Genomic DNA, 15,571 nt, shown 5'->3' on the forward strand with positions numbered 1-15,571 from the left:
TAAGGGAGAGCCCGTGTAATTGAAATATACAAAACTTTGGATCCACAAATGTTGTCCTTATCATTATTTGATGGAGATTGGTTCCACAAGCCATAATTATCTAATGGCTTAAAGTTTGTTCAACAGTAGTTATGATTTGACAAATTAAATATGTGACAATCGTTTTATTTCATGAAATAAATGCAGAATTTTGTGTTTTGATTAAATTAACCATTCGATTTATATAGTGCCTTTCAAGATATCCAAAGTTATTTTACAGTGTGTTATTCATTGACTCCACACTGGGGGTGCTATTATAGCCCTGTGATAGACTGATCTGTGCCATCGGCCCCTCCAACCACCACCAACACTCACACATGCAGCAATTTAGGTGAAGTGTCTTGCCTAAGGCCAGGACATTATGCCCCAGCAACTGGTATTCACAGTGGTCTTCCATCTAAGTATATATATTTATAACAAAAAATAGAAATAATAACAGGGCTGGATTGTTCATGTTTTTATTTAAACTCTTTTCGTAGTTCTTTACTGTAGTTTCAGAAGCCACAGTGACCAATCGTCTGCTGGCTTGAAGCTTCACCAGTCTGAGTGGGTCTCTTCTTTCTGAAATATAACAGAGGCATATGGAGCTGTAGTGGAACCCTAACTCTCAATAAAGGGGTGACACTCACAGCACTTGTACAGAGTGTTGAGTCTCTTCTTGTCATTGGCGCTCATCTCCTTAGCTCCTCCCAGATTGACATTGGAATTGGGGATGGGGACCATGGTGGGCTTACCGTTTTTGGAGAAAGCAGTCCTGTAAAATACAAGAAAGAGTTACATCCAAGTTTCTTAGTTTCTTATTGCTTCAAGAATGACAATATGGCTGTGCTGTTGTTGTAACTCGAGCTTTCTTTTGTCATTGACTTCTAAGTTAGTCCCAGGAAGTTTGCTGCTCTTATGAGCTCTATCTATAGAGATCCCACAGGGAGAGGTGGTGGCGCTCTTGAAGAGATGCTGTGTTTTATGTGATGATTACGTTAGTGTCCAGTATGAGTTCAGGAGCCATCTGTATCCTGAATGCAGCTGAGCCAGAATGTACCTGGTGTCTCTGTGCTTACCTGTGGTACTGCATGACAGAGCCGTAGTCATAGGGAGTGCCCTGGTTCAGAGTGGCGATCTTTCTGAAGTTGTGATGTTTATCTATAAAAAACAAATGTGGTCTGTATCATTGGAGGACAGACATACAGACAAAACAGGGGCATCATCTGGAGGCCAGTACCAGACACGACGTTCTGCAGCAGGACCTTGATGTGGTTGTCCCTGTCGGACCGGGTCTGCTCATGGTTGAAGCCCAGAGCGTGGAGCAGCTCGTGCTGGACGGTCTGATGGTAAAGACAACCTCTACGGGACAGAGACACCACCTGCTTTCTCCCACGGCGGCCCACGAATGACCAGCAGCTGCAGACAAGAGCACATCACATTCACACAATTTTGAATGTGTCTAATGTCTGGTTTTATGGCAAAATTAAGAGGTCAAATAAGCCACAGGCTTAACTTCAGAAATTTTACTGACTGTCAGGTTTGACCGTAGATCAGTAGTACCAGTCCATATTGTCCTTGAGCAGGAAAGTTCACACACTTTATCTTTTTATGTGTGTGTGTGTTGTTGGGGGTCAAAGGGTTTGATGGCATAGATTTGCAGCCTTGATTCCATTAGTTTACCACAGGGCAGCTCTGTCTACAGAAGTAGGGGTTTTCTCTCATCACACAAATACAGTGAATGTTTGGTGATGGTGAGTGGTTTTATTTTACCCGCTCTGAGACTCGATGCTCAGCCAGTCGCGGTCAGAGCTTCTGCTTGGTCTGAAGCGGATGCAGGAGAAAGAGGAGAAGGACTCCAGACCACGAGTGATGATGGACTTTTCCCGAGAAGCTGAGAGGACACCAGCAGATGTTATCTGATTCAGTGCTCATTGTTTTTCTGCTGTACTTTTATAGTCCTCACAGTAGTTATTGGAGATGGAGTAGGGGACGTAAACCTTTCCATCTGTGTTTTTGCCCCACTTGCAGCCTCTGGAGGTGCAGGGGTCAGCGTTCCTCTCAGCCTCGTTGTCGATGGCAATGTCTCCCTCGATCAGGATGGGTTCGCCTTCACGACGCACTGGAGCCACAGGGAGTCAATAAGATGTACTGTAGCTATTGAATTTAATATCCTAAGAGAGGAGCTTACCGATGTTGGCGTTGGCTTTCTCTAGAAGTTCAGATGCAGACAGTTCTGCAAATAATATGAAAATGAAGCAATATTCTGCAATTCCCAAACAATGTTTTTTGTATGTATAATTGAAGTGACTTGTACCTGACTATCCAGTTGAGGCCCAAATATAGCATTATTATCAGGGAAAAAAAGAAAAGAAGTTAAACTATGCAGATTTGGAGCTATTTATATATAGTAACAAAAAGTGCACCTCCTCAGCCCAGCAGTAGGCCGAGAGCAGCAGCAGAGCCAGCACGGAGAACCTCGTAGGAGACATCCTGGAGACCTGTGAAGACATGATGTTCCATTGAGTTGAAGAGCAAAGGTCTGGACTGACACTTAGTAAAATACAAGAGCTTACCATAAGATCCTAACCCACAGACACTGAGCTCTGTGCCCTTTTTATACAGGCTCTCCCTCCTGCTGCGTGGAGGTCACATGTACAGTAGATTATCGCTGGGAAAAACTTATAAAATTGCATCTGACTTACTGTAAGGTAAACATGTCAAACAGCTGTCATTTTCTCTACAGTCAGTGAGAAGATGGTACATCAAAAATGAACCGCAGAGGATATCTGCTTACATACATGTGCGCCTGACTGGATGGGACGGTGTGCACCTCTGACCTCTGGGTTAAGTAGCTAAAAATTATGCTCAAGTAAGAATACTGTTATTTCAAAATAATGTAAGTAGATGAGTACCTAGTACAATGACCTCTGTTTTGTTAATGTTAAGAAACAGATAATTAAGTGTCATCCTGGTTTCATCAATAATACAACTGTGTGTCATCAGCATAGCAATGGAAGATGATGCTATGTTTTCTGATATTGCCAAACAGCAATATATAAAGTGGGAACAGGACTGGACTAAGAACAGAACACTTTGGCACTCCGTATGTTCCTTTAGAACAGAGTGAGGAACTCTGGTTTACATTCACAAATGGGTGACTAGATTCTCAGAAATAAGGTTCCACATGTGTTGAATATTGTCAGCTGATATGGCTATTTTTAGAGATATCAGCTATCAGCCAAAATATAGCTGATCTGCCAGTAGTCCACGTCGATATGTTATCCTGCATTATGACTTTCAAATACAGCCATTTAATCCAATTTACAGACAGATTAATGCCTTAATATGTGGCATTGTATCAATGTTTATCATTGGAGTGGTTTGTCTGTCTGTGATGCCATAGTGCACCTGAATGTATCAACCCCAGAGTGACGCTCTTATTTGTTCACCAGTGCACTCTGACTGAAGCAGCGCTGGTTTTAGATGCTCTAGTAGTCTGAACTAAACTTCTGACTGTAGTGTCAGTGTGTAGAAGAGAGAGGAGACAGAGGACTCATGCACTGCTGCTGGCAACATGGTGTTATATTTATACAAAAAGAATATATGTAACCCAGTGGAGAAAACGTGCCTTATTTCTCTCCTAATGTGAACGCACTCATTTTATTTTGCAAACTTTTATTTTTGTAAAAGGAAGTGTGATCCTCTCACTTGTGCTTTTGACTTCCTGTTTTATCTGTGACGTTGGCTGATAATGACTTTCTTATTTGTCGAAAGTGATTAAGTCCCACCTCCTTCAGATGTGACGTCAGGTTCACCTTAGTTTTTCGTTTTTTTACGCTTTGGACACATGAGAGAGGCTGGTTGATGAACTGTTTAAATTGCTAAACTAACAGATTGTTGGTGAGTGCACCTTGAATTATTTTGATGTAAATATGGTACAAAATTATAATTCTAATTGGGAAATTGTTTATTCTATTTTAAGTTGATTCCCTGAGTGAACCAGAGCGGCCGTGACAGTTTGCATGTTCATGCAAAACCATCATCTTGGTGAGTGAAAATGTGGCCATTACAAGCTAATGTGAAGCTAACGTGATGCTAACGTGATGCTAACGTGATGCTAACGTGAGGCTAACGTGAGGCTAACGTGATGCTAACGTGACGCTAACGTGACGCTAACGTGACGCTAACGTGATGCTAACGTGATGCTAACGTGATGCTAATGCTAATCGCGAGTGGTAAACTACTGCTTAAGGTCAATATAAAACGTATGTGTGCTTTTTTTTCGGTATTTTAAAGCAACAATTAAGTTGACAACAAATGTCACTGTACTTTTACTTAATTTTGCGCTATTCCGAGTGAAATACGATGTTTATTTGATGCTAAATGCACATGTAGATGCTTTATGCAAAAGCATGTAATGTAATGCTAAACGAGTTGAGGTTTAATAATTCAACTGGATAAAAATATTAAGCACAAGTCACATGGTTAATGAGTTAAGATTAAAGAAGCAATTCAGTTTATTATTACTGTATTTGTAAAAAACAAAAAACAATTTCATGTGCGACAATGATATTTTGAGTTTAAAACATGCACGTTTGTTACTGATATTGTTGACTTGATACTTTGAGAGAAAAAGAAACAAAGCTTTAGCTACTACTACAAAGATTAGAGAATGGAAATGGACTTTTAACCAGCTGTGCACATTGTTCTGCAGGCTGGGTTTTGTGTGGTTGGTGATGATTCAGACTCAGAGGAGATGGCCTGTCCCAGAACCTGAACTGTCAAAGTAGAATGGCAACTTTCTCTATTCTTCTTGTTGATAATCACGTGGTAACAACTCAAACTACCGCAATGAGGAACTTTCCTTTTTGGAGAATTGACTGTGACTGAATGACTGAAATACCACTGAGCTCAGTAGGACTTGTTTTTCCTGATTTATATTGATTTATAAGTGAATGTAACAGTTGCCGGCTGTTAGTTTAACCATTTCATTTAATTTAATTTTCTAATTAACTAAACCTTCATTGCTCATTTCTGTCTCCTGCCATTTCATTTACAGTCACTCTAGTCTTATTTTTATTGTAGCCTTGTGAACCTAGCGCTTGGTCCAATCTATTAGATTATTTTAATATATTTGTCTTGAGTGGGGAGTTACATATAATACAGCAATACAGTCAGGATTAAAAAGGATGTTATTTGTGAAGACTTGGGCTCTGAGAGGTGGCCCACCTGAGCAGTAAGTGTTGCAAATGTGTTTGTTTTGAGGATACTTTTTGTTCTTTCACTTTAGTTAGCACTTAGCTACTGAAATGCCATACCAGACATAAAGACTGACATTCAATTCAATTTATTTTTGTAAAGCTCAAAATCACAACAGCAGTTTCCTCTTAAGACTGAACATGAGAACTGATTTAACCAACAGGATGTTAGAAAATCAACAATGAAACCAACACTGGTCAATAACAGACAAGCCAATTAATAATCAGAAAACAAGCAAATGGATAACTGTCTCAGAATATTTCCTGTCCTTAGACCTTCCTTCTCAGCAAGGAAAAAAAAAAAAAAAAAAACAGTGGGGGAAAAAGAGAAACCTCGTTCGAGAACCACAGCGAAGGAGAGATCCACTCCCATGGACAGGGAGCTGTGGATGTGTTCAGGACTAATGTGCATCCATTTCTAGATGGAGTTCAAATCTGGAGGGACAGAGCCACACAACTAAGGGCCAGAGGGAGGCTCCACGGTGGGGTAGGGGTCATTTTAGCCAGGTATTGGGTCATTCAGCCAGGTGAGGGAAGGGATGATCCAGGTCCATGGAACAGGATCAGGGCGTAAGAGGAGCATCTAGGGTCCAGTGATCACCGGGTGGTCAGCGGCCAGGCATCTGAAACAGTTGCACTCTCCAGAGGGGAGTGGAACAACATGTGAATAGCAATAAATGAACTCCAGGTGAACTGAATAGTGAATGTATTTGACAAGGAAAGTAGAAGGAAACAGAGGTTAGTCTCAGGTTACCATACTTCCCCCAAAGCTGCTCCTAAGGCAGCTTAACTAAAACTGCTGTAGGAGACAGGTAGAGGGGTGCACAGTGTGTTTGCTGTGTGTGTATGTGCGATTGGTTGAGAGCCAAGGGGGCGGGGCTCACATGGGCAGGTGCGCGTGCACGTACGTGTGAAAAGGCGAGACTTGCTTGGGGCACAGCGTAGTGAGTCAGGGCTGGGTAGCCGTAATTTTTGTTGACCGCAAGCTTGCTTTCCATTTACCTATTTTGCCATAACCTGTTACCTCCTTGTATGTCAATCCATGTTCTATCGTAAATTTCGGATTATAAGCCGCTACTTTTTTTCCACGCTTTGAACCCTGCGGCTTTTACAGCAGTGCGGCTTATATATGGAATTTTACTGGATAACGGCCCCTGGGGGGCGCTCTCTAGCTGTAAACGTAAAAGTGAGACAGACGTGGGGAAAGATTCTGCTCTGAAGAATTCACTAGTTTTGATTTTGAACGATCATTTTGCGCATCATGAAATGGATATGATGCAGTTTTTAAGATAAAGAAACAGAAAGGAAACAGAGCAGGGGTCGGCCTTTAACACGCAAAGAGCCATTTGGACCCACTTTCCACATAAAATAAAACACTGGGAGCCGCAAATACTTTTTGACATCTAAAATGAAGATAACACTGTATAATAACAATAATGTAACGGAATAATGTAGGTTTTACTTTCACGGACAAGCCTTCTACACGTGGCAGATAAATATGGCAAAAACAACTAAAGTGCATTAAAAAAATACAACTCACCAAACCGCTGCATCATGCATCGCGCTGATTATGTGATTATGTCTACTCTACTCCGCAGTTTCTTTAAAAAAACAACAACAAAAAAACTCCAAAGGCGTATCGTTTAATCCCAGGTGCTTATTCTCCATGTGCCAAAGCAGGTTTGAAGGTTTCATTGCCTTATTTGCTTTTCCCGTATGTTACGCAGAGCGGACTCTGTGCGTGAGAGTCACCTGTAGCGACAAACCCAGATTTTAAGTAGGCATTGTCTGTTAAATTTATCTTTCTTTTTCTTGGAGATCGTAGTCTCCTCTTCTGGCTCCTCAGTTGTCCTTTCCCCCTTTGTTAAAAGCTCTCCAAAGACTTTTGTTTTGGCTCATTTTCACTCGCTTGTGGCTCTACTTTTGTGCGTCGTGTCTGATGTGTTATACGTGATACGTCACCGCGGAGACAAGAGCAGATAATAAACTTGCTACTACATCAAATAGATTTCTGTGGCGATTTCCAGCAGGATTTTCATGATACATCTACGGACGAGCTTATTAGTGTGTCATTAGGGACGGGCCAAAGTTGCTCCTGACCCCTGTGCGCACAACGTCTGAAAATCAGGGCTCTATACGCAGGACTGTGAGCTGTGTCTGTGTCAGTTCCCAAGCCACGCAGAGCCGCAGTGTAAGGCTGAAAGAGGCGCATACGGCTCCGGAGCCGCGAGTTGCCGACCCCTGAAATAGAGCCACTGCACGTGAGCTCGACATCAATGAATCCAACTTGGTCAATGTAAAAAGACGACAAAAGTTTTCAGAGGAAATAAAAGCAGATTTTCCGTGTTGGTGCAGCTTTATTTTCTAAACCTGCAGATGTGTTCATCCCGTGTTGTTGTCGTGTTGGTGCCAATTTTCAGGCACAGTTTAAAAAAAAGCGTGTCGGTGCAGCGTCTTTCTGTGTAAATATCTCATGTTACAATATGAAAACCTGCGGCTTTTATTCAGGTGCGGCTTATATATGTACAAAATTGATTTTCTCTTCAAATTTAGCTGGTGCGGCTTATATCAAGGTGCGCTCTGTAGTCCGAAATTTACGGTACTTTCTCTGCTGCGCTGCTGAATCCTCCGTATGCCTGCATGTTCGTCAGAATAAATCACCAACAAACGCATATCTGATCTCAGCGTATTTGTCCTTAATAAACTTCCAACGCGTCACAAATCTACAGTTCAGGACCCACTCTGGCTCTCACCGCGGCTTCAAGGTTTGCATAGGGAAGCCGCTACAACTGCAGATTTTGTTTCTGCTCCTAACTGGCCTGGCCATAAGCTCATTCAAAGAGGAACTTTTTAAGCCTGGTCTTAAATGTAGAGACTGTGGGGGCCTCTTTAACATGGGTAGGAGCTGATTCCATAACACAGGTAAGTGAAAGCTCTCCCTCACTACTGTAACAGCCTGCTCACTGGCCTCTCCAGATGAGCCTTAAGACAGCTGCAGTACATCCAGAATGCTGCTGCTCAGTCCTAGCACCAAAGTGCATCTCCCACATGTTAGTGCCATATGAACCATGTCACACCCTGAGGACTTCAGGGACTGGCCTTCTGCTGTAGTCTTGGTTTAGTCCTGGTTTAGTCCCAGCCTCCTGCTGGTGCCGAGTCAGGACTAAACATGGGGAATCAGCTTGTCAGTTTTCTACACCTAAAACCTGGAACATTCTTCCTGAAGATGTGAGACAGGCCTCTACTTTGACAATGGTTAAATCCAGGCTCCAACCAGTTCTGTTTACCAGTGCATATGGCTGTTTTTTATTCTGCGCTTTTCTCCTTTAAGGTTAATTCCATGATGATTATTTGTGATTATTTGTATGATTTGTTCTTTTTCTGTAAAGCACCTTTGTTTAGGAATTGTGCAATACAAATAAACTTGCCTTGCTCTGCCTACTATAGCATCTTGCAAATACAATGGGGCCATGTCATTTATGGCTTTATATGTCAGAAGGAGAACTCGGCATCACTGGGATGATGTGCTCTCTTCTCTTCGTTCCCGTTAAGAGCCTAGCTGCAGCATTTTGAACTAGTTGAAAGCTTTTTATAGAATATTTAGGGCATACGACTGATAAGGAGTTATAATAACCTAGTCTCGATGTAACAAACGCATGGATACAGATGGAAAAAGGCTGTTCTACAGGCTTGGTTTGTATGTGCTGTGAATGAGAGCTCTTGGTCAAATAAGACTCCAAGGTTCCTTACAGTAGAGCTGGAGGCGACACTGACACTGTCCAGAGTAACACTCTGGTCAGTTGCTCACAGGCCTCGGGGCCTAGAACAGTGACCTCTTTTTTGGGGGGTTAAGAAGCAGATAATTAAGTGTCATCCAGGTTTTTCTGTCCTTCACACAGGCACCAAGTCTGTCTACCCTAACCCTAACAGCTACATATAAAGTGTGGACAGGACTGGACGAAGTACAGAACCCTGTGGCACACCATAGGCTACATTAGAGCATGGTGAGGAGCTCTGATTTATATGAACAAACTGGTACCTATCAGATAAGTAGGAATGAAGTCAGCTGAGGGCTGCCCCTCTCATACCTATATCACATTCTAACCCTGCACAAGAATACTGTGGTCAAGCGCTCCTCTGAGGTCCAACAGAACCACCAGGACTGAGACCAGTCCATTGCCAGCTGCTAATCAGAATCAGAATCAGAATCAGAAGACTTTTATTGCCATAGTCTGTGAACACAGTTCACAAACTAGGAACTTGATACGGTGAAAAAGTGCAACATAAACACACTGAATAAATACAAATACAAATAAGAGCATGCACAAAGTTAAAAAGATATGCTTAAAAAAATCAAATGAAATACTTAAAGGGAAAAAATATGTACAATAGCAGCATCAGAACAACAGTGCAAAGTGGCTTGTTAAAGTGACCGGTGTTATAAAGTGTCCAGTTTAGTGCCGATATTATAGAGTGTTCATGAGACAAACAGCAGAGGGGAAGAAACTGTTCTTATGGCGAGAGGTTCTGGTCCCAATGGACCGTAGCCTCCTGCCAGAGGGAAGTGGCTCAAATAGTCCATGTCCAGGGTGAGAGGTGTCAGCTGCTATACGGCCTGCTCGCCCCCGAGTCCTGGAGACGTACAGGTCCTGTATAGATGGAAGGCTGCAGCCAATCACCTTCTCAGCAGAGCGCACAATGCGCTGCAGTCTCTGTCTGTCCCTGGCAGTGGCCCCAGCGAACCACACAGTGATGGAGGAGGTGAGGATGGACTCAATGATGGCCGTGTAAAACTGCACCATCATCTGGACTGGCAGCTTGCGTTTCCTCAGCTGCCGCAGGTGGAACATCCTCTGCTGGGCTTTCTTGATGAGGGAGCTGATGGTCGGCTCCCACTTGAGATCCTGGGTGATGCAGGTGCCCAGGAAGCGGAAAGAGTCCACAGTGGTGATGGGGGAGTCCGTCAGGGTGAGGGGAGGCAGGGGGGCTGTGACTTTCCTGAAGTCCACGATCATCTCCACCGTCTTCTGGGCGTTGAGCTCCAGGTTGTTGCTGCTGCACCAGGACACCAGCCGGTCCACCTCCCTCCTGTAGGCAGACTCATCGCTGTCCGAGATGAGTCCGATGAGGGTGGTGTCATCCGCAATAACAAGTCATTTGTGACTTTAAGGAGTGCAGTTTCTGTGCTGTGGTGAGCTCTTAATTTTGACTGAAAAACGTCAAATGAATTATTAGCCTATAGGTGGCAACAGAGCTGCTTAACTACAACTTTTTCAAGGATTTTTAGACAAAGGGAAGATTAGAGATGGGTCTATAGTTGGCTAAAAGATCAGGTTCAAGATTAGGTGTTTTTGAAGTGATTTAATCACTGCACTATTTGAAGGACTGAGGATCATTGCCTTTTTCTAATGAGGTATTTATTATATTAAGGATAGGATCTATAATTAGAGGAAGGTTTTCTTTGAGAAGTCCGGTTGGTGTAGGGTCTAACATACAAGTTGATGTTTTTGAGAACATGAAGGCTGAAGTTCTTAGTAAAGATGTCTAGTATCACTGATGGGTTTATGTGGGACACTAGTTTTACAGCCTGGGCTTGTTCAGTACTAAGTGTAGGAGTCATTTTGTTTATCTCTAATGGTTGTAATTTTGTTGTAAAACTTAGTCATTGCAGGTAAGAGTAGCAGGGGTTGAGGGTACAACTGCACTGTGGCAGTTTGTCAGACTGACTACACTGCTGAACAGAAACCTGGACACAAACTTATCATAGTTACACTAGTTGTCAGGAGGAATGGGCCAGAATTCCTGGCAACTCGAAATCCAAAACATGTCACAAGACACCCCCCCCCCCCACACACACACATATTATTTATATATATATATATATATATATATATATATATATATATATATTGTGGCCGACTGACACTCCTTTTGCCCAGTTAATTAAGTAAATGACAACAGGTTAACGTTTCACATCATGTTTATTTATGACATCTCCAGGGATCACAATGAACAGTGATCTTCTGTCTCAAGATTTCACCAGGCCTGTATGTCCTCCTTCTGCAGCACAAAAGCACTTAATGAGTTCAGATAAATAAAGAATAATCTAATGTGGATATGCTGGGTGACTCACAGCACCGGTAGAGAGAGTTCAGCCTTTTCTTGTCATTGGAGCTCATCTCCTTGGCGTTACCCATGCTGACATTGGCGTTGGGGATGGGGATCATGGTGGGTTTTCCGTTCTTGGAGAAAGCAGTCCTGGACACAGGGAGAGTAGAATCAATCATATAAGGGTTTTCACTCTGCAAGTACCCTTTTCAGTTTCTAGTACTTTTTTTTAGTACATGTACACCACTGCTTTTGTTGGCAAACCTGATCCACAGAAATTCTTTGGATACAGTTGCTTAAAAATCAAGTAGCCAGTTAGACCCACTTTCAGCTGCTATCACTGTGTGAGCATGAGTGAGGGAGACTGGGTGGTTTCTCTGACTAAATAGGGACTTGGGGATTGTAGAGATTTAGTTCCTGGTATTGTTTTGAGTGAATAGTGTTAATGCATATGCATGTGCATGTGCTGCTCTCACCTGAAGTACTGCATGACAGAGCCGTAGTCGTAGGGAGTGCCCTGGTTCAGAGTGGCGATCTTCCTGAAGTTGTGCTCCATTCCTGTGCAAAAAGGTCATAACAGCCAAAACCCTGGATAGTGAGCTCTACAGTCCCGCCCACTCTGTAGTCCGCTTTGATTCCAGAAGTACATTTTTCATATACATATTTTTTTCCCCATAGGCTTTTAAAATATTGTTACTTTGTATTATGTTATTATGTATACGTTAAGAGCTCAAAGCCATTGCGGAACCTGATCGGCTGTGTGCTAGCTAATATCCATATCATGGTTGTTTTAAATCCCAAAGTCCATTGAACACACACAATTTGGTAAAATGTTTTTAGTGAATAAGTTAATAACTTAGCAGATTATGAAGTTTCAGAAACACATCTGAAATACAGTGTTAGGTCTTGTGGTCATTAGTTATTGAGCTTTCAAACTGTTAATAATATTTTCTTTTTACTTCCAGAAACAGGAGGTGGGCAGTCACTCTTGAACTCCACTGAGTTCCTATAATGCTTCAACCTTTTTCCCGTTGGTTGTTATTGAATGCATTTGTGTTGAATGTAGGCCTATCTTACCGGACACCACGTTCTCCAGCAGCACCCTGATGTGGTTGTCCCTGTCGGAGCGGGTCTGCTCGTGGTTGAAGCCCAGAGCGTGGAGCAGCTCGTGTTGGACGGTGTTGTGGTACAGACATCCTCCACGGTTCAGAGACACGGTCTGCTTTCCTCCACGACGACCCACATACGACCAACAGCTACAGGCAGGAAACAGTTCAATTACTAGTTTTGACACAAGTCTTTATAATTGATTTTTTATGTAAAGTTTAATTTGGAATGTCCATTAATGCCATGCTGTCTTTCTTTTCTTTATTTATAGAGGGGAACCCAATGTGAGTACTTAGACTCTCACATTCATGAGTGCCCTGTTCAAAATACAATACAATTAAACCAAGTGTATAAGCCCACATAAAACATTAAAACCATGTGCGGGTGTGTGTATAAAAGTACATTACCAGATTATTAAATTACCCTTATGTCATCAAAGTATGCAGTTTTGCTTTTCCTTGGTGTGTTGGCCAACTAGACCTTGGCCTTATGCAATCATATGATATGGTATTTACGGCGTATTGAGAGGAAACAACAATAACATGGTCAATTTTTCAGAACAGGCCTGATTTAAGTCCCTCGGTGTGTTTATTATAGGGCTGCTGAGAAGTGGCTTTACCCGTCTTTGGACTCGATGCTCAGCCAGTCGCGGTCAGAGCTTCTGCTTGGTCTGAAGCGGATGCAGGAGAAGGAGGAGAAGGACTCCAGACCACGAGTGATGATGGACTTTTCCCGGGAAGCTGAGAGGACACAGACATTGGTTGATTGTGGTGTTTGATGGCAGGTCAGTGATGGAGTATGTAGTTATGTTTCTTACAGAAGTGGCTGGCAATGTAATAGGGGACGTAGACCTTTCCATCTGTGTTTTTGCCCCACTTGCAGCCTCTGGAGGTGCAGGGGTCAGCGTTCCTCTCAGCCTCGTTGTCGATGGCGATGTCTCCCTCGATCAGCATGGGCTCACCTTCACGACGCACTGGAGCCACAGTAAGACAACAATAAAAGCTGGAGTTCTGATCAATACAGCCAGTGTTTCCTCCTAACAATAAACTGCTCTATGTGTGAGTTAAATGGCAGTGATTAAAAGTCTGTTTTCTGTTTTCTATTTAAATCAATATCAGGAAAAACCTTATGTCACAAAACCCTATGGTGATGTATACATGTTATAGCATGCTATACTACTATAAAGAGACAGCTTAAAGAGTACACGTTTGAAATAAGTGACAATTACGATACTGGAGAAGTTATCAATAAAATGTAGTACTTTGTTAATAAGGATAGCCTAGACTGAGCAGAACCTGTGTGAAACATTAGATACAGAACACAGAAGCAAGTTCTTACCAATGTTCTTGTTGGCGTTCTCAATGATTTCAGACACAGAAAGGTCTGCAGAAAAAAAAAATCTATAAAATACACACTATTCAGCTTTTTTATGTAAACATATTAGTGGAATGAATCTTACCTGACTGTTGGATAGCATTTGTAAGAAGAAAAAGGAAAATGTTAAAATTCAGTTCTTGGAGAAAGCACATTAAGAATCTGTCCATCTAATGAAGAGCTTACCTCCTCAGCCCAGCAGTAGGCCGAGAGCAGCAGCAGAGCCAGCACGGAGAACCTGTAAGGAGACATCCTGGAGACCTGTGAAGACATGATGTTCCATTGAGCTAAAGAGCAAAGGTGTGGGCTGACACTTGGTAAAGTACAAGAGCTTACCGTAAGATCCTAACCCACAGACACTGAGCCCAGGGCCTGTGCCCTTTTTATACTGGCTCTCCCTCCTGCTATGTGGAGGTCACATGTTCAGGAGATTATAGCTGGGAAAAACATATAGAAGATGCAGCTGACCCAATGCTCAACTTTTTCAACCGTCAGCTTTTGTGAGAAGGTTCCACTGGCTACTGTAATCTGACATACAATTCTGTGATCAATAAATGTTTTCACAAGACTGGATGAACTAGAATAGAATAGGATTGGATGTAACAGGGCTGCATGTTCCGTGCTGGCGCCCCTTTGCCCCATTATCTTACATATGTTTTATATTTATGCTTGTTTTGGAACATGGCTGGTCGCCATATAAATAGGCCGCTTGTCCATGGCGTGCTTGCGGTCTTTCTCGTGCTCACTGTGCACCGCCACGCCCTCCACACCTGGGGCACGCGCTCTTCGTCATGCATGCTCCACGGCTCTGACTGCTGCTAAGTTGAGGCTGCGACATACCTGTTAGCTGCGTTTGACCTGGTGGGACCGGCTGTACTGTTTTCGTCTTTTGTTTGATAACGTTAGTTTGGGGATGGTTTTGGTTTTAGGCTAGTGATGTTGGCACCGTCTTCTACGGCCCTGTACGGGCTTGGCCTGGTACCACATCCTTTTGTTCTGTTTGTCCAGCTCATCAGGTCCACCTTTCTGTGGTTACTTTGTTTTGGGCAGGGGGTTTTGTGGTAACCGGTAACCCGTTTGTAACCCATTTGACTCCTGTGTCCTGTTTAATATGTTTGATCCACCTGGGTCGTAACACTGTACAATACATCAACGCAATTGAATCAAAATTGCACTTTGAATTTTGCAATTATGAAATCAGAATGGCTGAAATTATGTATGTATGAATTTGAACCTAACAGCAAGAGCATGTCAAGATGGATTCTTGTGACTTTGTGAACGCACAAATGTTGCTGCTGTGCGAGGTTAGCAATGCCAACATAACTTATTTAAAAAGTGAAGTAAATTATTGCTTTATATCATGCAATTTCGGGAAATTGATCAAAATGGGAAAAACATGAGAAAATAAAATATAATTGTTATTTATGAGAGCGGATATGGTATAGATTTGACAGTAGGCATTTTTTAGAGTTTAAACACTGAATTTGCTGTTGAGATTGGCAGCACTAAGCAAAAAAAAAAAACACAATCAGAAAAATTACTACAAATAATGTCTGCCTGTGCCAACTTCCTGAATTAGGGGAATACATTATGTCATTGTAAGTATGGAATATTAAAAGCTGGGCATTTTGTAGTTTCTGTAGCAGTTAAGACCGAAAAACTTTGGAAAATGCGTAAATGTGTTGCTTCTGACAAGCCGTGTT

The 15,571-nt window shown here is 42.4% G+C and overlaps 2 protein-coding genes across 2 annotated transcripts; both read right to left on the reverse strand.

Moving 5' to 3' along the window:
- Positions 1 to 639: 639 nt before the first annotated feature.
- On the reverse strand, positions 640 to 6,277 carry LOC129456158 (low choriolytic enzyme-like). The gene is made up of 9 exons (XM_055230044.1): positions 6,188 to 6,277; positions 2,445 to 2,519; positions 2,330 to 2,339; positions 2,210 to 2,254; positions 1,985 to 2,140; positions 1,792 to 1,912; positions 1,259 to 1,437; positions 1,098 to 1,179; positions 640 to 793 (listed from the first exon to the last, which is right to left on the reverse strand). The coding sequence occupies exons 1-9, from the start codon at positions 6,275 to 6,277 to the stop codon at positions 640 to 642; spliced, it is 912 nt and encodes a 303-aa protein (XP_055086019.1).
- A 4,728-nt stretch (positions 6,278 to 11,005) lies between these two features.
- On the reverse strand, positions 11,006 to 14,665 carry LOC129457230 (hatching enzyme 1.2-like). The gene is made up of 10 exons (XM_055230049.1): positions 14,639 to 14,665; positions 14,055 to 14,129; positions 13,954 to 13,957; positions 13,833 to 13,877; positions 13,312 to 13,467; positions 13,114 to 13,234; positions 12,465 to 12,643; positions 11,864 to 11,945; positions 11,413 to 11,537; positions 11,006 to 11,025 (listed from the first exon to the last, which is right to left on the reverse strand). Exons 1-10 carry the CDS (start codon positions 14,663 to 14,665, stop codon positions 11,006 to 11,008), a joined length of 834 nt encoding a protein of 277 aa, XP_055086024.1.
- Between the last annotated feature and the right edge of the window lie 906 nt (positions 14,666 to 15,571).

This window comes from Periophthalmus magnuspinnatus, chromosome 3 (assembly GCF_009829125.3).
Source record: "Periophthalmus magnuspinnatus isolate fPerMag1 chromosome 3, fPerMag1.2.pri, whole genome shotgun sequence".
NCBI classification, from domain to species: Eukaryota; Metazoa; Chordata; class Actinopteri; order Gobiiformes; family Gobiidae; genus Periophthalmus; species Periophthalmus magnuspinnatus.